This window comes from Oreochromis niloticus, linkage group LG9 (genome assembly GCF_001858045.2).
Source record: "Oreochromis niloticus isolate F11D_XX linkage group LG9, O_niloticus_UMD_NMBU, whole genome shotgun sequence".
In the NCBI taxonomy this organism is placed as follows: Eukaryota; Metazoa; Chordata; class Actinopteri; order Cichliformes; family Cichlidae; genus Oreochromis; species Oreochromis niloticus.
The window spans coordinates 33,968,112-33,996,109 of NC_031974.2; the positions used below are offsets into that span (position 1 = coordinate 33,968,112).

Sequence of the window (27,998 nt, forward strand, 5' to 3'; positions counted from 1 at the left end):
GTTTCTCGCTTTGTACAGATCTTCCCTGGATTCCCCTCCCTGGACTATTTTGTGAACCTGCCTGAGCCGAGTAAGTGTTTTTGGATATTTGGACCCCTTCTCATTGGAGCCCTGCAACTACTGTGTATATATATATCACTTGGCTTGACCTCCCAGAGTCCTGCTCTCAGAGTCCTCTCAGCCCGGTATTCGTGACAGAATGTTCCAGCCAGAAATGGACTCAGTGGATTCAGACCCAGGACAACCTGCACTCGCCGCTCAGGAAGCGCAACTCAGCTGACATGAGCAGATGCTCTGCCATGTGACCAGCGAGCTCAGCCATGACCCAACCCATGGCCGAAATAAAAAGGCATGTTAAGGCCTCCATCTGTCTCCACTAACCCACCACCCCCTTAGCTTCCAATGTCTCTGCTGCGTGTGCATTTACACCCCTCGAGTGTCAGAGCTCTCGGAGTGGCCATTACCAACACCCTATGTTTTCACGGGTGAGTTGGAGACAGTAAATCTGACAGTTTAAGGATAACCTGTATACAACTGATGCGTGACCGCACCCTTAAGTCGGCTCATGCAGTATCAAAGGCTAACCCTGAACTCTTTTGACGATTTCCCATCCATACTCAAAAGTTTTTGTCCAAGACTTTAATCCTGATGCTGCTGCACCCCGTGCTATCTTGCATAGATAGAGCGCTTTAGGTTGAAGTTGTAAAATGTTGCTTTTTTTGTGAGAAAAGGCAGTGGCCTTTTCTCATTAAAAGAAGGGAGGTGGAGTATGTGGTGTTATCGTAAGAAAATGGAAAGTAATGTGTTAGACTGCAGGTGAAGGCGCCAGACAATAATATCCAATAGGAGGGAAAGTGCGGGAGCGAGGGGCATGGTGAGAGATGGTGTGTTTTTGTTTACATTGCAGCTAAAAGAGGAATAAAAAAAGCAATATGAGTGGATTGAGTCTCAAGCCTGTTTCCTGGTAGGAAACGCAACATGGTGGCCTTAACATACCTTTTTATTTTGGCCATGGGGGCGATCGTGGCTCAAGAGTTGGCAGTTCATCTTTTAATTGGAAGGTTGCCGGTTCGAGCCCCAGCTCCGACAGTCTCGGTCATTGTGTCTTTGGGCAAGACACTTCACCCGTTGCCTACTGGTGGCGCCAGTGTCCGGCAGCCTCGCCTCTGTCAGTGCGCCCCAGGGCGGCTGTGCCTACAATGTAGCTTGCCATCACCAGTGTGTGAATGGGTGGATGACTGAATGTAGTGTAAAGCGCTTTGGGGTCCATAGGGACTAAGTAAAGTGCTATACAAATACAGGCAATTTACCATGGTGTCAGCCATCTGTCATGGCGAGTTCCAGTCTGCCCCATAAGAAGGGTGAGAGGCCGCAAAAAGTAGGAAAAAGAAAAGGGGAGATGACCAGGGCAGCGAAAAAGGATGTGCATGATCTAGTTTACGCGAACAAGAAGCTAATGAAACTGCAGATGCATTTGTTACTGCTCTGTATGCCTTAGCAGATCACTGCAATTATGAGACTTGGCATGATGAGCTTATCAGTGATAGGATTAGTAGATACCCAGCTTTCAGAACGCATGGATCTAGAAAAAGCCATTACGATAGAAAAACATTCAGAGATCAAAAAGCAGCAAAACACATTAGTAATTGATGCCAGTGGAAAAAAGTAGATTGATGAACAAAAGAGAGCAAAAAGAGAAGCCCAAATTCTACAAGACCACACAAAAGAGGGAAGCCACACAGTTGTTAGAGCAAAAATCAAAGTGGCACAGTGTGCTACAAATGTGGCAACTCAGGTCACCCTAAGCTTGAGTGTCCAGCCCTCAATGCAAAGTGTTGTTCTTGTGGAAAAAAAGGTCACTGCCAGCACTGGACTGGAAAGTGTTGTCTGCCACATTGATGATTTGTTGTTGTGGGGACGTACCAGGTGGAGCATGACATCTAACTCCATGTTGTGCTCCAAAGACTGAAAAATGCAGGCATAGCCCTGAATGTGGATAAGTGTGAACTCTCCAAAAATCAGGTGGTCAAATTCAAATTCATATTTTATTTGTCACATACACAGTCATACACAGTACGATATGCAGTGAAATGCTTAGACAACTGCTCGTGACCTAAAATAAAAGACTATGAATAGGATAGGAAATAAATATGAAAATTAAAATGAAGGGTAAATTTAACTAGGAAAGAATAAAATAAAATATAAAAATTAAAGTTAAAATATAATAACTGTACAACAAAATACACAATATAGAAAATATATAAGAATATATTAAGAAATATATGGTCTTTTTGGGTCGCATAATCTCGGCTGCAAGCATTCGCCCTGACCCAAGAAAGACAGAGGTGATCACAAAGATGTAGGAGCATACAAATACAATTGTAGAAGAGTTAAGGAGTTTTTTAGGGATGGTCATCCAACTAGGAAAATTCCTTCCCGAGCTGGCAGAGAAAGATAAGCCACTCCACAACCTCCTGTCAAAGAAAAATTGTTGGATCTGCGATGTGGAGCAGGCAGCAGCTTTTCAAACACTGAAGGAGGCACTGTCTGTCACCTAGATTGGAAGGGACAAAAGATAATCAGTTGGAGTTTGTTTTGCCATTCAAACTGTTTGACCTCCGCATGCACCCCCAGTCCCGAGGAGCCCTCTGCAGTGAACAAAAGCTCCCCTTTCGTTCACTGCAAACACCTGTTTGCAACTGTACCCATCCTGATTCAGACTGACCCAGTAAGACTTTCATTGTTGAGGTGGATGCCTCCGATGTTGGGGTGGGGGCAGTCCTGTCGCAGCGCTGTCTTCCCTCCTCCAAGCTGCAACCCTGTGCCTTCCTCTCCCATCGTCTATCACTGGCGGAGAGGAATTATGATGTGGGGACTGGGAACTGCTTGCGGTTAAGCTCGCCTTGGAGGAGTGGCGGCATTTGTTAGAAGGCACCGAACAACCATTTATATTTTGAACTGATCATAAAAACTTAACTTACCTGCAAAACGCCAAGAGGTTAAATACCCGTCAGGCTCGGCGGTCTTTGTTTTTTTCCTGCTTTAACTTCTCCATTTCTTATCCTCTAGGGTCCAAGAATGATAAATCTGATGCTCTCTTCCGGCAGACTCTGATGAAGAGCACACAGAGTTACCACCTATACTTCTGACCAGCTGTAAAATCAGAGTGGTGACATGGAACCGGACCTTGGTAAAGTTCCAGCTAACCGGCTGGACATCCCACTTCATGCAACCTCCTGCAACCTGTTGCCACGCTATATCAGCCCTTTTAAGGTGGACAAAATCATCAGTCCGACAGCTCTCAAGTTCTCTCTTTCTCCTACTTTGTGGATCCATCCTTTGTTCCACATTCCCAGATGAAACCAGTGCCGTGCTAGTCCCCTTCGTCCGACTCCCCACCTCCAGTCTGGCTCATTGACGGTGTTACGACCCGGCTCATAGCCGCAACATAAAAGAAGATGAATACCAGATTGTGGGATGAGAAGAGGCTTTATCTTAAAATGGACAACCAGGTTGGCTAAAAAAAATGGCTGGTGCCACTAAGGCAAACACAACAAAAGAGATGGACAAAATGGTAAACGGAGAACTAAACTACTGACCCTGAACAGAAACACAAACCTGAACACGAATAACAGCCAGCAGAAAACAGATGACGGTTGGGCAGCAGGGAAACACACGGATGAGACATGGTGGATACACAGACGGACCAGCCAAACTACACAAAGACAGAGGACGCGACTTAAATACACACAGGGAGATTACACACAGGTGGGGAACACAGCTGGGAATAATCAACAAGACGAGACAGAGGTAAAACTGAACACACTCACATGAGACGCAGACCTTCACAATAAAACAGGAAACGAGAACAAATCCTTAAACATAACATAAAACAAAACACTGACAACATTAAATCATAACATTTCCCCCCACCCAAAAATCAAACATTTAACCCCAAATGAAAATGTTTGATTCATGATCTAGAGAGCCATGAATGCTGTAGTCCTGGAGGACCAGCGCACAAGGCACTGGCCGCTATTCTGCAGGCAGACGGAATGCTGAAGCGGTCCTCCGGACCCTCCAGCGAAGACGGACGAAGGCTGGACAGGCCCTCGGACCCTCCACGGAGACGGACGAAGGCTGGACAGGCCCTCGGACCCTCCAGCGGAGACGGACGAAGGCTGGACAGGCCTTCGACCCTCCAGCGGAGACGGACGAAGCTGGACAGGCCCCTCGGACCCTCCAGCTGAAACAGAATGCTGAAGCGGTCCCTCGGACCCTCCAGCGAAGACGAATGATGGCTGGACAGGCCCCTTGTACTCAAACTCTCCCGGAGTACTCAAACTCCGGGAGAGTTTGAGTACTCCAGGTATACATGCTCTATACAACATGCCTCATTCACCCATTCACACCCACTTATACAAGCACTTCTAAACAACTAATAAACATTCACACACAGTCAGACTCCGATGAACGCATCGGAGGGCAATTTGGGGTTAATATCTTGCCCAAGGATATTTGGCATGTAGACTGGGGAAGCCAGGAATCAAACCACCAACCTTCCAAGTAGCTGATCTGCTCTACCACCTGAGCCACAGGGGGGGTACTGTCATGGTCCATGTGAGTATTTTTTTTCCATAGAGCCAGTGGTTCCCCCTCTGGGTGGAGTTGCCGCATTCCAGCGTGTAGTCTACAACTGTTGGCAATTAAGCCACCAGTACTTAAGACCAGCACTCACAACTACTCTTTGCCAGATCTTCAGCTAACCTCCGTTAGTGTAGGCCGCCACAGCTGGCTCTGTATGTCTCTTGGCTGGACGGTAGTATTGACCAACGTTAGTAGATCTCTTGTGCTTGAGTGTAGCGAGTTATTGGTGGTAATTCTTCCATTTGTTTGTATATAGATTTCCCTGAACATGTTCCTGGACATTATATTTGTGCTCCCAGTATATCACGATTTGGCTGAAGTTTTTAGGAAAGACCTTGCTGTCTATCTTTGCCTCCACATAGACCTTGTGATTGTGCAATAGATCTGCTCCCTGGTGCTCCCTTGCTCCTTGAACATAAATGAATGGAGAAATACATTAATGAAGCATTAGTTGCTAGCATAATTTGACCCTGGTCCTCTCGGGGTTTGGGTTCCCAAAGGGTAAATATTTGAGTCAATGTGTTCATTTCTGGGGTCTCAACTCAATCAATGTGAAAAAACAAATGCCCTTGCTTACATCAGTTTTTGAACTTTTACAGGGGGCCACCATCTTTAGTAAGCTTGACCTGTGTAACATATACCATTTGGTAAGAATAAGAGAAGACAGTTTTCAATACTCACCTCAGCCATTTTGAATATTTGATCATGCCATTTGGAGTAACAAACGCCCCAGCAGTGTTTCAGGCCAGGTGTCGTGACAGGGTTGACCCACTGCGACTGATTTAGGTGATTTTCAATGAAAAATATCTTAATGTACAGACTTTGAATGTTTTAGATGTTATATCACATCATTTAATTACTGAATCCAACTTTGACAGATTTCCACAACAGTGTGACCTCTTATAACAGGAAAAGTGATCAGTGATTGATCAGTGTGTAACATACAATAAATGTTAAGAAACTGACAGTCTGACACTGTGGACATTAATGCAACTGTCAGAAAGAGGGAGACAATGCAGATTTTATTTTGAGCGGATTATAAATCCCTGATGTAATCACCGTCTCAGTCCTAATATATTGACAACTGAATGACTGTAAAAGTGGTTATAAATTAACAGATGACTGAGATTTGAGTTTTGTAAAACCATAAACTTCTGCAGATCAGAGTTGAATTAAACACTCTTTCTGGAACTAATGAAGACCAGTTTCCCTCAACTAAGGGTTAACAAACTCAGAGTTTTCAGCTAAACCTTCTTCCTGGCCCAGCAGAGGTTTCTATTGTCATGTGATGGTAGAGAGAGACTAAAATCCCCCCGCTGCCCCCTGTTATCACATCTAAAGAGGTCTGAATATTTAGCTTTATGTGTTTAGAAATGATCAGAGTACTAAAACAGAGCTGTTTTTGAGCTTTTCCTTATTTGCTAATAGCAAAGGATTCGTATTCTAAATCAAGGATAAATCAAAGTATCAGTTTAGTATCAATACGTTCAATGAGAAATGCAGTTTGAGTAGTGAAAATGACTGCTGTGTGTGTTGTTAGTCCTGCTGTTTATTTCTAAGGTTATAGTTGAACACTAGAGCTGCGAATCTTTAAACTGCTTTCATTTAAACATTAAAGCTTACTGCCTGATAAAGGAGAAATTGAAATCAGCAGTTTGTCACAGATCAAGGTAAAATAAATCCAACATTGGCTGAGAGTCCCACGTTTTGACTGATTCTGTTATTTACAGTATGTTTCAGTTGTATTATAGATTCTCTGCTGCAGGAATTGCTCTACCTTACTAAAACCACAGAATGAATTCTGTCATAAATTGGTTCTAATCTGCAGCCACAGATTAGACAAACCTGGCGATTATCCTAATTACTGATGTTAGGGTAAGTGAATCTACATGTCTAGATAGATTTTCAGATGGAAAGATATCCAGGATATGTTCAACAAGGTTCATAGTAGACCCAGGGACGTTAATCTCTTTACCCAGTTTCCGGAGGAACAGAATGGAAAAAAACAAAAGGACTAAGAAGATTTGCAAATAAATACAAATGGAAATTAAAATTTTGCTACAGTGCATGACCATTTCATTGTATAAATAATTATTCACCTATTGATGGACTATAACACCCTCACTTGTTTTGCTGTTTATTAAGGAATGTCATTATTTCTGTCATTGTTGAATAAGAAATGTACAGAGAAAATCTGCTTTAATGTTCTCAGTTTATTCATTTTTAATAATCTGGTTTAAGGAACAAGCACAAGAACAGCAGATTTCAAACAGAGTCATAGAAATATGTAGCTACCACCCTCTGTATTTCCAACCAATCAGGAAGCTTATGTGGCTTGCCATATCATTTATTTGCATTTCAATTCCATGTTTTAAAAGCAAGTGATCAAGCTCACTTGGTGCTGTCACTTGGTGTTCACTCTCTCTGCGGTAGAGTATCACTTCCTGTTCCTGCTCAAACACAGTGGTGTTTTTCAGTAGCTTATCTACTTAGCAGTTTAATTAAAAACTTTTAGATACCTTCTTTTTTCATAGTATAATCTTTACGTTCTTCATCCGAAGCACACTCTCTGTGTACTCACTACCTAATTTATAGCCAAAGTATTCACTCACTGTGTCTCTACTGTTTCGCCAGCTTAGCTTAGCTCATAGCCAACTCGCTAGCAGCATGGCCTCTTCACCTGTCCCTCCTGCACTTTCCTGCTCATTTTGTCAGATATTTAGTTACTCCTCGGCCTCCTTCAGCAGTATTTATACTTGTAACAAATGTAGCATATTTGCAGCTCTGGAGGCCAGGATTACTGAATTGGAGACTCGGCCTCGCACCCTTCATTCACCCGTAGCTAGCCAGGCCCCTGTAGCTGGTGCAGCCGAAGATAGCATAGGCCCTGCTAGCTGTTCCCCGGCAGACCCCAAGCAGCTGGGGAAAGAGGGCAGCTGGGTGACGGTGAGGAGGAAGCATAGTCTTAAAAACACCACCAACCTGTTGATGTGTCTAACCGTTTTTCCCCACTCGGCAACACACCCGCCGGGGGTCAAACTCTGGTAATTGGTGATTCTGTTCTCAGACATGTAAAGCTAGAGACACCGGCAGCCATAGTCAATTGTCTTCCAGGGGCCAGAGCAGGCGACATTGAAGGAAATTTAAAACTGCTGGCTAAGGGTAAACGTAAATACAGTAAGATCATAATTCACGTCGGCAGTAATGACACCCGATTACGCCAATCGGAGGTCACTAAAATCAATATTGAATCGGTGTGTAACTTTGCCAAAACAATGTGGGACTCTGTAGTTTTCTCTGGTCCCCTCCCCAATCAGACCAGGAGTGACATGTTTAGCCACATGTTCTCCTTAAATTGCTGGCTGTCTGAGTGGTGTCCCAGAAATGATGTGGGCTTCATAGTTAATTGGCAAACCTTCTGGAGGAAACCTGGTCTTGTTAGGAGAGACTGCATCCATCCCAATTTGGATGGAGCAGCTCTCATTTCTAGGAAAATGGACGAATTCATTAAACCCCCCAAAATATGACTATCCAGAGTTGGGACCAGGAAGCAGAGTTGCAGTCTTACACGCCTCTCTGCAGCTTCTCTCCTCCTGCTACCCCCCCAAAAACCCATCTCCATTGAGACTGTGTCAGCTCCCAAACAGACAAAAAACAAACTAAAAACCAGCAATAAACAACTTAAACACAAAAAATCACAAAGAAAGAAAAATACAGTATCCACATCTGAACCAAAGAGTAAAACAGTGAAATGTGGATTATTAAATATTAGGTCTCTCTCCTCCAAGTCTCTGTTAGTACATGACTTAATAATTGATCAACAAATCGATTTACTCTGCCTTACAGAAACCTGGTTGCAGCAGGATGATTATGTTAGTTCAAATGAATCAACACCCCCGAGTCATTCTAACTACCAGAAACCTCGAAGCACAGGCCGAGGGGGCGGTGTGGCAGCAATTTTTCACACCAGCCTATTAATCAACCAAAGACCAAGACGGATTTTCAATTCATTTGAAAGCCTGATGCTTAGCCTTGTCCACCCCAGCTGTGAAACTCAGAAACCAGTCTTACTTGTTACCATCTATCGTCCACCTGGGCCTTACACAGAGTTTCTGTCTGGTTTCTCAGACTTTTTATCTGATTTAGTGCTCAGCTCAGATAAAATAATTATTGTGGGTGATTTTAACATCCATGTAGATGCTAAAAATGACAGCCTCAACATGGCATTTAATCTGTTATTAGACTCAATTGGCTTCTCTCAAAATGTAAAAGAACCCACCCACCACTTTAATCACACTCTAGATCTTGTTTTAACATATGGCATAGAAACTGAACATTTAACAGTGTTTCCTGAAAACCCTCTGCTGTCTGATCATTTCCTGATAACATTTACAATAATTGATTACACAGCAGTGGAGAGTAGACTTTATCACAGTAGATGTCTTTCTGAAAAGACGCTGTAACTGAGTTTAAAAATATAATCCACCCACTGTTATCATCTTCAATGCCCTGTACCAACATAGAGCCGAGCAGCTACCTGAACGTTACTCCAACAGAGGTCGATTATCTTGTTAATAATTTTACCTCCTCACTACGTACGACTCTGGATACTGTAGCTCAGGTGAAAACTAAGGCCTCAAATCAGAAGTACCTGACTCCGTGGTACAATTCTCAAACACGTAGCCTAAAGCAGATAACTCGTAAGCTGGAGAGGAAATGGCGTGTCACAAATGTAGAAGATGATCATTTAGCCTGGAGAAATAGTTTGTTGCTTTATAAGAAAGCCCTCCGCAAAGCCAGAACATCTTACTATTCGTCACTGATTGAAGAAAATATGTACAACCCTAGTTTCACTTCAGCACTGTAGTCAGGCTGACAAAAAGTCAGAGCACTGTTGAACCAACCATTCCTTTAACATTAATTAGTAATGACTTCATGAACTTCTTCACAATTAAAATTTTAATCGTTAGAGAAAAAATTACCAATAATCATCCCACAGATGTAATATTATCTACAGCTACTTTTAGTACCACTGATATTCATTTAGACTCTTTTTCTCCTATCGATCTTTCTGAGTTAACTTCAATAATTACTTCCTCCAAACCATCAACGTGTCTTTTAGACCCCATTCCTACAAAATTGCTCAAAGAAGTCCTGCCATTAATTAATGCTTCAATCTTAAATATGATCAACCTATCTCTAATAATCGGCTATGTACCACAGGCCTTCAAGGTGGCTGTATTTAAACCTTTACTTAAAAAGCCATCTCTAGACCCAGTTGTCTTAGCTAATTATAGGCCAATCTCCAACCTTCCTTTCATATCAAACATCCTTGAAAGAGTAGTTGTCAAACAGCTAACAGATCATCTGCAGAGGAATGGCTTATTTGAAGAGTTTCAGTCAGGTTTCAGAGCTCATCACAGCACAGAAACAGCTTTAGTGAAGGTTACAAATGATCTTCTTATGGCCTCTGACAGTGGACTCATCTCTGTGCTTGTCCTGCTAGACCTCAGTGCAGCGTTCGATACTGCTGACCATAATATTCTATTAGCGCGATTAGAGCACGCTGTAGGTATTTCAGGTACTGCGCTGCAGTGGTTTGTATAATATCTATCCAATAGACTCCAATTTGTACATGTAAATGGAGAGTCCTCTTCACACACTAAGGTCAGTTATGGAGTTCCACAGGGTTCAGTGCTAGGACCAATTCTGTTTACATTATACATGCTTCTCTTAGGCAGCATCATTAGAAGACATAGCATACATTTTCACTGCTATGCAGATGACACCCAGGTCTATCTGTCCATGAAGCCAGGTAACACACACCAATTAGTTAAACTGCAGGAATGTGTTAAAGACATAAAGACCTGGATGGCCTAACCCCCCCCCCCTTTTGTTTTGATATATATATATATATATTTGTAATCTTCAGTAACACTGGTGCAGCGTAAACAAAAAAACAAACAAACAGACACACACAAGAGAAAAAAAAAAGCCCACATATAAGGGAAGAGTTCCAGAAAGGAAGGGGAAAAACAAAGAATAGAGTAAATATGGCATATATGGGTATGTCATGGGTCCAAAAAGGACCGGATCTGAAAGTACCCAAGTGTACCCCAGATTTAGACAACTGCACTTGAGTACAGTTTTTCAGCAACGCTGAGCTGCCAGACTCTTCCGAGGATCCTTATTTGCCACTTTACTGGACTAATTATTTATTATAATAATATTTTTATAATTATTCTTGTTGTTATTATTATTATCCATTTATCGATTATTATTTTATATATATATTTTTACCTATATAGTTAAATTAATTTGGGTCAACAGAAAAGTCAGCTGCACCAGCGCCACCGGGCCTAGAGGTCCCCCCTAAATCCATGTATCACTCGTACTTCCAGAACCTTACAAAAAGTCAGCTCTTATTGGTTTAAGATATTCGGTCCATTTTGACCACTCCTCATAGAACTTGTCACTTTGAATCCTCAAAGTCTATGATAGTTTTTCCATAATGTAGAATTCATTGACTATATTGATCCAGTCCTCCTGTGACAATGGTTCAACCTTTCCTTGTAATGGCTTTTTTGCTAGCAATCAATAGAATTGCCAGCAGTCTCATATCAAACTTCTTCCAATTTTGCGTGTTTACATCTCCCAGATATATACACTGAAATGAACAGGGGATTTTAGATCCAAAAACATAATTTATATGATTACAAATACAGGACCAAAATGACCTTAGTACATTACATTCCCAGAAGATATGATAATGGTTAGCCCCAGAGGTCCCACAAAGCCTCCAACATGAATCGCCACCTCCTCTGTGCCTTTTTTGAATTGGTGTAATAAAACATCTTACTAAGTTTTTCCATCCAAACTCTCGCCATGTATTGGAGACTGTTGTGGTCCACTGCAGTTGACACATTTTTGCCCAGTTATTACTAGGGATGAGTACATTGCCCTCCACCTCCCACCTTCTCTTAATGTATTCAGAATTGGTCTCTTTGCCACACTGGATTGACTTATACATTTTGGATATCATATGAGTCATAGAATGGGATTTTATTAACGTGGAAAAAGTTTCCAGAAAGCCCAATTCACTGTTTTCTATTATAATTTTAATCTTTTGCTCAGAGTAATGCCTGACTTTTAAATACCTGTAAAAATTGTCTTGACCTAGTCCATATTTTTGTTTTAATATCTCAAAACCCAAGAATGCCCCCTCATGGGTAAGAGAATAATAAGTAGTTAAACCTTTTGAGACCCATATGCTAAACCTATTATCGTGAATATTGGGCAAAAAGTCAGAGTCATAAGCAATCCATCTCAATATCTTAACTGCTTTCTCCAGCCCACTAGTCTGAATAACACCATCCCAACATTTCAGGAGAGAATTGAGCATAAAATCACCCAGAATGACAGTTTTATTTCTTAATTTCTTATCTGCCAAAAGTGCCATAATTGACACCCCACTGATAACCGTCCTTTCAACATCTTTCCAGCCTGAGGAGTACGTTGGTGAACATAAACACATCAGGGGTCTTAATTGGGCTGTATAATAATAGTCACGAAGGCATGGTAAACCGATGCCCCCTTTCTCTTTCAATAGTTGCATTGTTTTATATCTAATTCTTGCTCTTTTATTTTGCCAGATATACTTGGCCAGTATTCTTCCCCATACCTTAAAATGTTTCTGTGGTATCCAAATTGGTAAGCTTTGAAATAGATACATTAAGCGAGGGAGGACATTCATCCTAATTGATTCCACCCGAGAGTGCAGCGTCAAAAAGGGCACAGTATTCCATCTTTGCAGGTCTGTCTTAATCATTGAAAGCAAAGGGTGGTAATTGGCCTCAAACAATTTAGTTGGATCTTCAGTCAGCGCAACCGTCAAATATTTAATGTGGTCTGAGTCCCAATTCCATTTATATGTATTTTTTATTTTAGTTGTTGGATTGTAGTTAAGCTTTAATACTTGAGTTTTATTAAGTCTAATTTTATATCCTGAAAGGAAACCATAGTCATCTAACAATCTCATCAAATTTGAAAGTGATTCAATTGGATTGGTCAAGAAAATCAATATATCATCAGCAAATAGGGCTAATTTTTGCTCCCCCGACCCAAGAGGAACCCCTGTTATTTCTACGCTTTGCCTTATATATTGACTTAAGGGTTCTACAAATAGAGAAAACAGAAGTCGGAAGCTTCACATCCTTGACGGGTTCCTCTTTCTAGACTGATAGATTTTGTCAAGTCTCCATTGATTTTAATCCTAGCAGTTGGTCTGGTATATAGTGCAGCAACTGTGTCAATTATACTGGGGTGAAAGCCGAATTTAGTCATGACTTTATATAGAAATTCCCATCTCACAGAGTCGAACGCTTTTTCTGCGACCAAACTTATCATCAGTGTTTCCAAATTGTAATTTTTTACATATTTCATAATCACTAAAGTTTTCCTAATATTGTCTTGAGTCTGTCTTTGTTTAATAAAACCAGTTTGGTTGTTATGGATAATTTCTGGTAGAACTGTCTCTAGTCATTTACAGATTATGGAGGTGACGAATTTGTAATCAATATTAAGTACACTTATTGGGCGATAATTCCCACATTCTAATTTGTCTTTATTCTCTTTAGGAATTATAGAAATTATAGCCTCATTCCATGACGGCGGTATAGTTCTCTTTTCCAACACCCAGTTAAATGTCCTTACCAATGTTGAAACTAGTTCTTCTTGCATAATTTTGTACAATTCTGAATTAAATCCGTCCGCTCCAGGGGCTTTCCCATTCTTTAATCTTTTGATTGCCTGTTCAGCTTCTTCCTTAGATATATTTGATATGAGTCTCATATTCTGGTCATTTGTAACTTGGGGCAGCTTCAATTTTGTTAAAAATGTATCAATGGCTTTCTTACTGCTACATTCTTTGGGTTGGGAATATAATTTCTGATAGTAATGTTCAAAACATTCTTTGATTTTTCCAGGGTTAGTTTCTAGCCTATTCGTTACTGGGTGTTTCATTTTATTAACTGTTCTTTCTGCCTGTTGTTTTCTTAGCCTGTATGATAGAAGTTTTAATGCTTTTCCTCCTGTGTCATAGTACCGTTGTTTTGTAAATAGAAGGTTCTTTTGAACTTCTTCCATATTTATTGCATCTATCTCCCTCCGTACTTCCTTTATTTTTGTCCTGACTGAATTACATAGTGAAATTGAGTGTTCTTTCACTAGTTTCATAAGTTTACTTTTTAACTCTTGTAGTTTTTGCTTTCTGTGCTTCTTTAGTACAGAGGAGATGGCTATGATCTTACCACGAACTACTGCTTTTAAAGCATCCCATAGTATTACTGGTGATACCTCACCGTTATCGTTATATTCTAAATAAGATTGAATTTCTAATTTCAGAATATCTTTAACTTCAGTTTTATTCAGAATATTTGTGTTTATCCTCCAGATGGTAGATTTTGTTTCATTGTTTATATTAAGTGTCAAATACACAGGCTCATAATCTGAAATGGTACTGGTACCAGAAATCAATTCTGGAGTAAACATTGTGTGCTGAGGAATAGTGGGTATAATCCTGTACAGTAAGGTTATGTTCCCTCCATATATCCACTATTCCAAGCTCTTTCATGTAATTGTTAACCTTTTTACTAATACTTTTAGTGTTTGTCCTCCCATTAGAACTATACATTTTAGGATGCAGCCTTATTGTAGCAGCAGCCGGTAATAAGCCAGTCCTCATCAAGGAACAGTGCTCTTTAATAAATTCAGCACATGACTTTACATCGTAGAGGTAACAGGGAGACACACCGAGTTATCAGTAAGCCATCTTAACTATATTCTAACTCTAAATTTTACCGACTCCACTTACTCTTATTTCGCGACACCACCCTCTAGTGGTGCAATATGGTATAGGACACAACATCTCCTCTCTCTTTATGAAAAGAGTTCACCATAGCAAATTATCACCAAATAGCGTAGTACCGAAATGAAGTAAATCACTGTTTAGCAAATCAAACATACACTTGTGAACTTAAATGTCGTAATAGTTATAACATCAGAATACTACAACTACCAAAGCTTAATAAGCCTGAAATTATATTGCCCTCCTATGTAAAATGAAAAGGAATTATTCCAGTTTTTCCATTACAATTTTTTTTCCTAGTGCATTGGTGGCAGTAAATCAGTTCTTTTTAAACCCAAAACAGAACAAGTAATAACATTTCTCTAATGTCCTTTTATCAGGCAACCTATTATGGTACAATATAGTATTTGTGCCAGCGAGGCTTGTACTTGACGCGTGGCAGTCTTCTGGCAGTAGGTGAGCCAGTCTGAGTGTGGTGCAACCTAGCAGTGTCAGCGTTCTTTTCAGTCACTGGGTGACAGCGTGCTAGATGAGTGGCATTCCAAATCTTTCCATCACTCAGCAAGAAGGCGTTTGAGCCTTTGGCTTTTGTTACTGTTACAGGAGGGGTAAATCTGGGATGTCCTTTGGGAACATGGTGAGGTTTCCTTATCCTCACACTCTCTCCTGGTAGAAAAGAAGTTTTCCGTGCATGATGCTTACCATCAGTGTAACGTTGCATTTTCAACTAATATTTTTGAACTGAGTGACGTGCAACGTCATCCAGTGGAGACACACCGGAAGGCAAAGGGAGTACATCCAGTTTAGTACGCATCTTCCTGCCAGACAGGAGTTCATAGGGGGAGAGGGAAGTAGCATGCGGTGTTGCACGGTAAACTTGAAGCCAATCCAGCACAGTCTTCTTCCATGGTTTTGACTGCTGGATCGCTGTCTGGATACAGGTGCGGAGGGCACGATGAAACCGTTCGATTGCTCCGTTTGCAGCTGGGTAGTAGACAGATGTTCTGCTGTGGGAGATGCCTCTATTCTGGAGGAATGAGGTGAACATCACAGAGGTAAACTGTGTACCATTGTCAGTTACAATGTTCTCTGGGTTGCCATGACGACTTAAGACAGATGAGAGGAACTGAATAACATCATCAGTAGTAGCAGAAGGTGAAAAGGCAGGCTCAGGCCATTTGGAGTAGTAGTCAGTCAATGTTATGACAAATCTACAAGCAGGTATTGCAGTATCAAAAGGCCCAACAATGCCGAGACCAAGTTTTTTCCACCTTTCTCACTCACTATGTGTTAATAGACCTCTCTGCATTGACTCGTATCTGCTATTAATCTCTGTCTCTCTTCCACAGCATGTCTTATCCTGTCTTCCTTCTCTCACCCCAACCAATCACAGCAGATGGCCCCGCCCCTCCCTGAGCCTGGTTCTGCCGGAGGTTTCTTCCTGTTAAAAGGGAGTTTTTCCTTCCCACTGTCGCCAAAGTGCTTGCTCATAGGGGGTCATATGATTGTTGGGTTTTTCTCTGTATTATTGTAGAATCTACTATACAATATAAAGCGCCTTGAGGGGCTGTTGCTGTGATTTGGTGCTATATAAATAAAATTGAAATCAATTGAATTGAATTGAAGCTAATTGTTGCTTCTACAAAAAATAAAAATGAAATGACTGAGCCTTACACAGGAGTATCGTTGCGACTTGTTTACTGAACCTTTTTTTAGTACATGTTCAGAACATCAGTGTCCATTCACTGCCTCCTACAGGACACTCTCTTCTTCCACCTTCTTACAAACATTAATGTAACACAGAACCGATACTGGAAAATGATATTGTAAAACTGAATGCACACTGGTGAAGAGGGTGGCAGTTCATTTGTCAGGGTGATTATTATCTGAACCTTCTCTCCATTTCTGGTCTCGCTTGTTGTTACACTGGCATTACCAGTGCCGGTGTCTTACAATGGTAACAATGTAAGACACCGGACCCGATGCCCTTACAATGACTGCTAGAATCCACTTCGGACCATAGGAGTAGTTTCTGGTAGTTTCGCAGAACACCTTGTCTGCGGGTGTGAAACTTCTCAGTCTTTTCCTGGTGTCATGATTTTCTTTCTGTTTCAGTTGTTTGTGCTGCACTTTTGTTTTCACATCAGGCATGAGCAAGTCCAAAACTGATCTGACTCACCGTGACATCATCAACTCTGCAGGTGATAAACCAGTAGTGGCATGCGGTGTGATGCGAACTGAACAGAAATCAGGACAGTCTTTTTGCAAGGTATCACCTTTTACTTTCTTCATCCCCTTCTTAAAAGTCTGGACCGCCCTCTCAGCCAGCCCATTTGAAGAAGGGTGGAAAGGTGCTGACCTCACATGGTCAATGCCGTTCTGCTTCATGAATGATTTAAATTCAGTGCTTGTGAAACATGTTCCGTTGTCTGGTCGTTGTCTGGGTAGTCCAAACACACTGAAACTCTGTCGCAGTTTTTCTATAGTAACCTGTGATGTAGAGGATTTCACAGGTTAAATGTCGTTGGAATGAGCATCCACAATGTTTAGAAACATCTCCTTGAGGAAAGGCCCTGCATAGTCCACATGGATCCTGGACCATGGTGACTCGGCCATGATAGGTTTGTAGCTGGAACCTATTCGCTGGAACATTGAAGACAATGTAATTACACAGCAAGCAAGACATGAAGTAGGCAAAGTTCTTTATGTTTCACGTGCACGGGAGAGAACTGAACAAACGCTGTTCCTTTGCTTGACCCCAGTTGCTCTCGTCCGCTCTCCCGTAACACTGCTCTTTTATTGAGGTTACATGAATATGCATAGGTTCATTAACATATGACATCTTACATAGGTATACATGTGAACAAAGAATACTCTGTGTGTGTGTGTGTGTGTGTGTGTGTGTGTGTGTGTGTGTGTGTGTAGGTGTGTGTGGGGGGGGTCAAGATGTGACCCCAGGAAGACTCCCCAAAGCCGTCCATCTAAACAAAAGGCTCTTATACTTAACCAGATATACGCGTGTTTGCTATACCATATATCAGCAAGAGAAGATACGACCTCTCCTAGGAGGTGTGTGATCTATGCCAGAACACTCTGAAGAGGAGTGAACGCACTCCCCTCTTCATGCTACACAGAGTTGTTACAGACCTCCTAGGATGAGACATTCTTTCAACCTACAAATGATTATATACTTCTAAGCATATATGAGTAAATACTTCTAAGCATAAATGACAATAAACAATACAAATCTAACAGGCCACTCCCTAGGATGTAATGATGCAGTAGGTGGTGACTTGAAGTGTTTCTGACACTCCTCACATGCCTGCACTTCTCTTTCAATGTTCTCATCCATCCCTGGCCACCATACATAAGACCTTGCCAAGCCTTATAAGGCATCTTCGACATGCCTTATAAGTCTGGTGCAGGAGTTTCAATATTTTGTCTCTGCCTTTAATGGGAATAATTACTCGGGCTCCCCAGAGCACGCCACCATCCCTCATACTCAATTCCAGCTTTCTCTGTCGATACGGCTCGAAACAGGCATTGGTCTGAGCTGGCCAGCCTTTTAAGGTGTACTCGTGGACTTGCGACAATAAGACATCCTAAGCTGTCCAACGTTTGATCTGTGCAGTGTCAACTAATGTGTCATCCAGTACATTCATCATCAAAACCTGCTCAGCCATCTCTTGCTCAGGTGCTGAATCCAGTACCGGCAACCGGCTGAGCGCATCTGCAAATTTTATGGTGTTTTCCTGGCTTGTACCTGATGTTGTACTCGTAGGCACTCAATGTCACGGCCCATCTTTGTAGTCTTGGTGAGCCCATTGGAGGTATAGGCTTCTTTTCATTGAACAGTGAGATCAGGGGTTTATGATCTGTGTAAATCGTGAAAACTCGGCCATACAAGTATTTGTGGAATTTCTTGATGCCAAATATAACAGCTAAGCCTTCTTTGTCAAGCTGAGAATACTTTTTCTCAGCAGGAGAGAGTGTACTTGACATAAACCCCAAAGGTCTCTCGCTTCCATCCTCCATCTCATGTGACAATACGGCGCCTACGCCGTATGGGGACGCATCACACGAGAGAACCAACTCTCGGTCAGCAGAATAATGAACTAACACCTCTGCTGAGTTCAACAGGTTCTTGGATTTCTAGAATGCTTCCTCTTGTCTCTTTTGGCATGTCCACTGTACCTCGTGTCTCAAAAGTTCATGCAGGGTTGCCAACAGGGTTGCCAGGTTTGGAAGGAATTTGTTGTACTAATTTAGCAAACCTAAGTATGCTTTCAGTTCATTGACATTTGTGGGAGTAGGTGCGTCCATGATTGCTTTAACTTTCTTTTCCACTGGGTGGAACCCCCTGGGAGTCCACTATGTGCCTGAAGTACTCCACTTTCTCTTGCATGAAGGCACACTTGCACCTCTTTAACCTCAACCCAGCCTCCTCCAACTGAGTCAACCGCTCATCCAGGTTCTGCAGATGGCTTACCTCATCCACCCCAGTCACTAAGATGTCATCTAAATACACGGCTACCTGAGGTATCCCCTTCAAAAGGCTTTCCATGGTCCTCTGGAATATTGCTGGAGCACAGGCCACTGCAAAAGGCAATCTGTTACACGTGAACAGCCCACGGGATGTGTTTACTGTCACGTACTTTTTCGATTCGTCATCCAAGAGGATTTGCTGGTAAGTGTGGCTCATGTCTAATTTTGAGAACTGCTTCTCCCCAGATAATGTGGCAAAAAGGTCCTACATTCTGGGTATTGGATACTGTTCCAGTGAAGCCACTGTATTTACAGTAAGCTTGTAATCCCCATACAGTCTTATGGTCCCTGTGGGCTTCAGAAGTGGTACTACAGGTGCCGCCCATTCAGCATATTTCACTGGGAAGATGATGCCTTCTTTCAATAGTCGGTCTATTTCCTCATCGACTTTTCCTCGCATAGCAAAGGGGACAGAACGTGGATGGAAGAAGCGTGGGGTGGCATCACTTTTCACATGAATAGCAGCTTTCATGCATTTCAGGGTGCCCAAGTCCTCTTTGAAAACATCCTCATGTTTACTTAACACTTGCTGTAGTGTTTTTTTTGTTGTTTTGACCTGGTGCAGCTTTCCATTGTTGCAACTTTTTTTCACTTTACTCCAGTCCAAATTAATTTCCTCGAGCCAACCTCGACCTAGCAAGCTGGGGCCACCACCAGGGGCAGATGTTTTTCCTGCTGCTTGTATTCGACTCTAACTTGTGTTGCACCAATCACCATAACAGGATCCCCTGTATAAGTTTCCAGCTTGATTTTGATGGGCTGGAGGCTATGGGGGCTTGGTGTCTTTCCCTGTTTCTCTGTCGCTTTGTTCATGAGTGTTAGGCAACATCCAGTGTCTATTTCAAAGTTCACCTTTTTCCCATCAATTTGCATATCCACAGTGTAGGGGTCTACTTTTCTCAAGTGTACCACACTGCCATGCCCGAACTTGAACAGTTTTCGTTTGTGCCCTTGACTGCGCTTGACACAGTTCAGAGTGAAAGAGTCGTCTTCAAAGCTATCAGTTTTGCTGTTATCTGCTTTCTCGCCCACATTGTGAGTACTGTAGTATGAACTCTGCTTTTTGTCACTCTTTACATATGTCAATCCATACCTTTTCTGGTTTAGTTTAGTCTTGCTTCTACAAGCTCTGGCTATGTGTCCCACTTTACCACAAGCATGACATTTTTCTTGTTTGTACTTACAGTCTGCCGCTATGTGCTTGATTCCTTTGCAGCAATAACACTCTTTGCTTTCTCCTTTAAAGGTACGACTATCCTGTTGTCCTTTGGTGAGGATGAAACATTTTGCTGTCGCCCCAGAGGTCTGCAGATCCTGTGCATTTTTATTTGCAGTCTCCATAGCTACTGCAATTGACAGGGCCTTGTCAAAAGTGAGGTCTATTTCTGACAAGAGACGCCTCTGAATTCAGTCATTCCGAATTCCGCAGACGATCCTATCTCTCAACATTGGTTGTAACGTGTTGCCACAGTTACAATCCTGTGCTAGGCGATGCAGCTCCGCTACATATTCCATGATGCTTTCATTCGGCTTGATGTAGTGCAAGTCGAATTTATACCTTTGCACAATTTTAGTGGGCTTTGGGTCAAAGTGATTTTTCATCAGAAGTACCAGCTCTTGGAAGGTTTTGTCTTTGGGCTTGGCCGGGCTGAGAAGGTTTCGTATCATGCTGTAGGTCGCTGCTCCGACGACACTTATTAATATTGCTCTTTGTTTTTCTGCATCTGTTAACTGCTAAAAACTGCTTGAGTATTTCCGTACATTCTTCCCAAGTCTGATTCTTTGGATCAAATGCTACTAGCTTGCCAATTGTAGCCATTTTCCGCTTCGAGGTTACTGCCTTCTATTTCAGCCGATAACTTTTGCATTCTTTGAAAAGCTAGCCAAACCTGTAGCTGACTCCATCACTTTGTTCTTCTTCCTTTTTCCAGTCTGATCGCCCAGACTCCTTCCCCATAAACGTCCTCGTCGCCAAAAAGATGTTGCATCTTCAAAAATTAAAAATGAAATGACTGAGCCTTACACAGGAGTATCGTTGCGACTTGTTTACTGAACCTTCTTTTTTTAGTACATGTTCAGAACATCAGTGTCCGTTCACTGCCTCCTACAGGACACTCTCTTCTTCCACCTTCTTACAAACATTAATGTAACACAGAACCGATACTGCCTCTCCTGGCATTACCAGTGTAACAACACACTCATTCTATCTGTTTCTTGAGATGAATAACAGGAACTTAGGAAGCACATATATATGAATAATAACTATTATGGATACCAATATATTTATATAAACAACTAATTTCTTGCGATACTACACTAATCGAGTTGTAAATGGGAACAGGGAATGGGAAAGGAAGAGATGAAGGGAATCTAAATTTTAAATCAAAAAAAAAAAATCTGTATTTGTAATTTTTGAATCCATTTACTTTTTTTAAACTATATTTAAATATATAAAAGTATATATAAGTATTTTCTTGAGTGTTTAATTATTATTCTGTAAATCATTTTCCTTTGATTCTCTGAATAGTTATTAATGGCTTAATAGTTTGTGTCATAATTTTTTATTGTTCATTAAGATGTTAAATAATGACTGACTTTAAATGTCATAATAAACAGAAAAAAATGAAAGCAATGTCTAAATGAATTTACAAATGCATATTTTCTGTGTAATTAATTAATAATTCATGAAATACATTTTGCACTAATAGTTGTAAAAATTTATGGAATGCCATGTTTTTCTGACGATGCTGATTTTAGCTGACAAAACAACTGTTGCAGCAGATAATCGATCCTTGTCATGTATCCGTTTAAAACAGGGGAACTCCTGCAGTCCATCCCAGTGTAACAGTGTCACATCTTGTTTCCACTTCAGGCTGTGGCCTCCTATGGCTTCTCGACTGGGTGTCAACAGTAGGAAGCAGGTAAATGGCTGCCTGAATTAACAGATGTGCCAGTTCACTGAAAATTATACAACAAGCCTACTGAAACCCTACTGAGTGTACTCATGGTGTCTGTGGGCATACGAGATACTAATCTTCTAAGAAAAATTAGGCCGGACTTAACATCTACAAGGAGATCATGGCAGATTTTTATATTCATTTCACTGTCAGCTTTATCAGAAACCCATTTCCCATTAGCAGAGACAACAGTTGGGGTTTAGGGTAAGTTTAGATACTGGAACTGGACCATCAGAGCAGAGTTGATATTGACATCTACACTGTAAAATATAACTTGTTGTTTCAACTTAAAAATATGAGGTAAAGGGCTGCCTTAAAATTTTAAGTTAAGTCAAGAAATAGAGTTTGTTCTTATAACACAACCAATTGTTATCTTAATGAAAAATCACATGTTGTCTAAACTTTCATCTTAGTTTAGTTGACTGAGATTTGTTAGTCAGTTCAACTCCTTTAATTGTCATTTTTACTTGGGAAAACCCTTTCAGCTAAATTAAAATAATCTATTGTTTAAACTCTTGTCCTAGTTCAGTTGACTTGGGTTTTTTAGTTAATTCAAATACTTTAGTAGTTCTTTTAACTTAGGAATCTATTTTAGCTTAACTAACATAATCTGTTAGCTAAGTTGATTTAAGTTTATTAATTAACTGAGCTCCTTAAGGTAGCTGAGTGAACTTGTAAATCATTTTCATTTTAATTATCAGAGTTGATTGACTGGATGTAAAGAAAAATGTGTATTAAACATCTTAAGTTTTGTTTTGTTTTTTTAGCTTTCTAACATCCATTTCAGCAAAACTACCTGTTAGGTTCATCTTAGAGCTCAGGTTTAAATACCTACATTCCTTTAAATTAATTTTCTGTTGTTTACAGAAAAAAAAATAAAACCCCACAGATTCCATTAAAGTCTATCTGATCATTTCATACAGAAAGTTTGTTTTAAGAACATGACAAGACAATTACTCATGAGCACCCAACATTCACCATTTATTGTGCCATCTTAGTCATCTGAGAAACAGAAAAATCAGTGACGTAGCTCATCAGGCTCACAATCCATCAAAACTCAAAGGCTGCTCCCTGTGAAACAATAAATTTGAACTTGGTCTTGAGCCCAGTTTGGGTGAAGATTAAATTCTGACCAATACTCTAGGAGCAGTAGTGATTCTTGTGAAGTAACAACATAAAGTCTGCATTAATGTAATGTATCAACGGGACACTTGCTATTTTAGAAAAGTTATTCTTTACATTTACAAAATTTTTAAACTTCATTGTGCTCAGTCACACCTGTTAGCATAAAACTTGAAATATTAAAATAGTACAAAACCTTTGATAAGTGACAGTAAAGATCAGTTTATAACAAGTAAGACATCAAACTCTTGTATTTGTCTTCGTTTACAATTGCAACAAATTCCACAGAACCAATATCTCTGAAAATGAGTGCATGCTTCTGAAACATTTGATAATATGGATATTTCAGAAACATCAGTTTGAGTCTGCTCAATTGCAAAACAAAGGAAAAACTACTGACTTGCATGAGATAAGCATCTGCAAAGTCCAGCATTATATTGTTGTTCACATAAGTTTCTTAAACCATGAACAAATGAGTAATTGTCTAATCTGGAATGTAAAGTGTAGTCATTTAGTGACATACAAAAGTGAGAATGAGAACTTGCAAGAATAAAAAAACAAACAGTAAAATAAAAACTGTCCTTAACACTAAGGAACATACAATTACAGTTCTGCATGGCTTTCTGCAAGAGTCTGTTTCTTAGACCATGCACTAGTGAGATGCACTGCCTTCCACCAATGTTCATTAGGATGTTCTGAATGACTTCAAAGATGTCCTTAAGTTCCTTTGGATAGTCTATGTTGAGGGCAAAAAGAAGGCCCATCAGCATGGAAATGGCACTTGAGACATCCCTCAGATTAGACAGGATTACTGCCGCCTCAAGGACAACCAACACATCGATGATGTCTTCTTCTTTCACCATCGCAATGCCAACTTTCATCCTCTTAGAAAACGTGTCTTCAATACCTGTCGGCTATAAAGGGTTCAAAGACAAAAAAAAAAAAAAAAATTACACAATTACAATTACACAATATCCCCTGTGTTTAAGAATTCATGTCTTTCCAAAGAAGAGCCATACTGATGCTTTGGATGATGGTGATTGGCTTTGGGTAACACTTATTAGTTGTTAAAGTTTTTTCAGAATGAGATATGCACCCCCATGTTACAAATCCATTTCTTGCTTTAAACAAAGACCATGTTCATAAATAACTGAGCATGTCTTCAATTGCAGAATTCAAACAAAATTTTCAATTTAAATGGTAAATGGCCTGTATTTGTATAGCGCTTTACTAGTCCCCTAAGGACTCCAAAGTGCTTTACACATTCAGTCATTCACACACATGGGTGGATGACTGAATCGTGACTCAAGAGTTGACAGTTCGTCTTATAATTGGAAGGTTGCCGGTTCGAGCCCCGGCTCCGACAGTTTCAGTCGTTGTGTCCTTGGGCAAGACACTTCACCTGTTGCCTACTGGTGGTGGCCAGAGGGCCCGGTGGTGCCAATGTCTGGCAGCCTCGCCTCTGTCAGTGCGCCCCAGGGCGGCTGTGGCTACAATGTAGCTTGCCATCACCAGTGTGTGAATTTAAATCTAGTTATGCTAAATATTGGCTGTGCTCTAAACCAAATCTGGCTGAGAATACATGAAATGTGCAAACTGCAGCTACACTACAGGATCAGATTGTGGCTCCATAGACAATGCTTCTTTAATCAGTTTATTGATTAAAGTTTATTTTTCCCCCTATATTAACAGCATGAAAAAAGAGCATATAGACGTGGCTGAACAGGTTGCATAATTGGCACTGAATATCAACATCCACCTTTACCCAGCTGCCCAATGACTCTCGGCCAGTAACCTTTAATTGCTTACCCAGTCTACACAGTCTCTTTTCCAGGGTCCAGGACATTTCACCAAAGTATTGCCCCCCACAGCTGTAGCAGCCACTGCAGCCCCTTAAATATCCTAATATCTCTGCCATTACAATATACAATGTGAGAAATCAAACGTAAAGCTGAAGTGAACAGTACAGCAGCGAAATGTCAAAGACCCTGGTGAAGACATGAATAAACACAAGACACTAATAATATCAATGCTAGCTTGCCAGTTAGTTTCTCTGAAACCCAGACCAAATCCAGTGTCAAAGATCTTGTAATAATACATTTGGTGAGGAAAAAGTACACATGTTATCATGTGGCATCTGTTGTTTCATAGATGCCACATGTTTCATTTAAAATCCACTGTGGTGCTGTCATTATTAAATTTACTAAAAGAAACAATGCTAACCTTCACAGTCTTGAAAGTGTGTGAGGGATCTTCCTTTAGAAAATGAGGTCCTCTGTCCTCTTCCTTTGTGTAGGGCTCTGGTCAAAGAAGTCAAAAAGAAAACAAAAACACTTTTTAAACAGTGTTTATGAAGCATGTAGACAGCTCCAAATTCACAGCTTTTTGATACATAATTCCATCAATATATGATTATCATTGGAGATTTTGAATCAGGCTTATCAGGACATTCAAGTAGAATATGATATCCAACCTACCACCAATATACATAGATTCTGTAAAAGTTACCACACTAAATGTCCAGTTGTGAAATATGATGACAGACTTTACTTATCAGCTTTCTTTCAATGAGTTCATCAGTTGAACTGGATAACCTAAAACTTAAACAAAGGAGAACATTTCGCAGTTGAACACTTACATCATCTCCGAAGCATTTTATGAGCCTAGTTAGCCCTCCTATGCCGCTCTTGATTTTGTACAGCTCCACGAACCTCTCCATAATGGTCAAGCACAGCAAAAAGGAACCCTTTCAGGTCAACAGATGTAAGACGGGCAAATTCTGCTTCAACCTGAGCAATAGAAGAAGAGGGGTGGAGAGTACAGGCAGAATAAAAAAAAAGATTCTTTGAGACCCAAATTTAAGCAAACAGTCATCTGAGGCCCATTAGAGAAAACACAAACACACAAAAGCAAACAAACAAAAAGATGCACTTTACCTGCCGTTCAGCAAACAAGGAAGTTCAGAGAACAATAAGCTCTGTCTTGAAATCTTTTAAAGTAGAATGATTGTGAAAATGACTTATGTGATGTAAAACTTTAGTAAACGTGCGATTAAAAGAACACTGAGTAAAAGGACAAGTAACAATTTCCTTATTCCTCAGATGTTTACCTTGATGAGCAATACTGTTTTAGTCCAACTGCCTCATTAAAGTTACACAACAGGCTTTTTACATTAAAGCCAGCAAGTCCATTACATACTCCCTTTTTAGATCTGAAATACTGTGCACATTCTGTGTATATGTAGTGGACAGCAATTTACCCAAAAGAGTGCAAAGTTTGCAAGTCCACCTCATTTAAATGACAAAGACAGATGTGATCATCTAGACCTGTGAAAATAAATTAATGACAAACTTGCAGTTATGGATGTTATTACAACAACAAGAACCTAAACAGTCTGCTCCATTGCTTTTGTTAATGAATCACTTGTTGGTAACAGGTCTGAATATTTAGTTTATGCCACCTGCATGTGATCATCAATAGTGCCATATTACTTCTTAAGAAGTACCCTGACACTACAATCTTTATATCATTTGTTCTACAGAGCTATTAAGTTACAATATAATCTGTGGTGTTTCCAGTATGACAAAATGCACAAATTGTAACTTACCATTTGACTCCACTGACAAAAATAAATCCCCAGCATCAAGTTTGGCTTCACAGACCTAAAATAAGTAAAATAAAAATATATGTTATAATTATATTGTTTTCGCCATTTATTCATGTTTGCTAATTTTCTGACATATAAACAATGTTAGTTTTGTTACAATACAGAGAATGCAGTTTAATTAAAAGGTAAATTATGCAAAAAAAAAAAAAAACTTCTGCAGTATACCATGCCAAAAATCAGTGTCTCTGATGCCAATTATTTTATCACTACAGCTCTTTTAGTATGGAAACTCACACAAACTAGTCATACTGATCACAAGAGTTCAAAAATAAGTCAAAATAGTGAGCTGTTGTTAAGCATAAAGCATTTCAGGGTAACAAATAACTGCACAATAGAATTAAAGCAAAAACTAAACACACTGGAGGACTATCTGATAAAAACTAATATAATGCTGGTTTGTAGACCATATTTTGTCTCAGTCCTCAGTGCACTCTTGCAGCTTAGCATGCAGCAGTTCATAACAACTTAAGTGATTACATAGGGGTAAACAGATGACAACAAGCATCGGAGTCCTGCCAAAAAGTTCTTTTTGAACCCAGTCAGTTATTGGAAATATTGCCAAAATGAACTTCCACCAAAATACAACAGCCTGTGAACTTGAAAGAAATTTACAAGTACAGAGACAATATGAAATAAGCTTTATTAATTAGCTGAGTTAGCTTGCTAATATCGCAACAGTGGTTGAGTGCACAACCTTAAAGCTAGCGGCACAATACTTGTGATTTGGTCAGTGCCACATTAAACCCATAAAAAAGGCCATATGTCAGTTTATTAGCTCAAGTTTGGTCATGACACACAAGCTGGACCTTGTCCGCTAAAGCTACATTAGCTAAAGCAAACATTTCGGTAAAAGAGAAAAACACACATCATGCCATAGATTCAAAACATGTTCCAACTTTTGTAGCTCTCTTTCCTTATAGTTATAACCAATGTTACTCACCTTGAAAGCATATTCCAAAGAAGACGATTAGAAAACGTCCAAGTAAAGTGAGCATGTCGTTAACCGCCAATTCCCCATGATGCACCTCGGTAGCAGTCACGTGAGGCAGTTTTGAATCCTGCTGTGCTCAACTTACCCACATTGTCAAGTTCACATAAGTTGCTGATTTAGCTGGACATGAGTTTTCAAGTTAGCTTTTTTTGGTGTAATTGGGACGTTTTTAACTTGTAATTCTATGTTATAACAACAACTTCA

General features: G+C 40.4%; 2 protein-coding genes across 2 annotated transcripts in view; one reads left to right on the forward strand and one right to left on the reverse strand.

Annotated features, from left to right (window-relative positions):
• The window catches only part of LOC112847800 (syncytin-A-like), a 670,150-nt gene that overhangs the window by 521,109 nt on the left and 121,043 nt on the right, over positions 1-27,998 (forward strand). The gene's annotated exons all lie outside the window — the stretch shown is intronic.
• LOC112847815 (uncharacterized) lies at positions 19,675-20,561 on the reverse strand. The gene has a single exon (XM_025910280.1). It carries the CDS (start codon positions 20,396-20,398, stop codon positions 19,691-19,693), a length of 708 nt encoding a protein of 235 aa, XP_025766065.1. The 5' UTR covers positions 20,399-20,561; the 3' UTR covers positions 19,675-19,690.

Bases quoted from the DNA above. Each gene is read 5' to 3' on its own strand.
- LOC112847815 (XM_025910280.1), bottom strand. From the start codon at position 20,398: ATGGAGACTGCAAATAAAAATGCACAGGATCTGCAGACCTCTGGGGCG.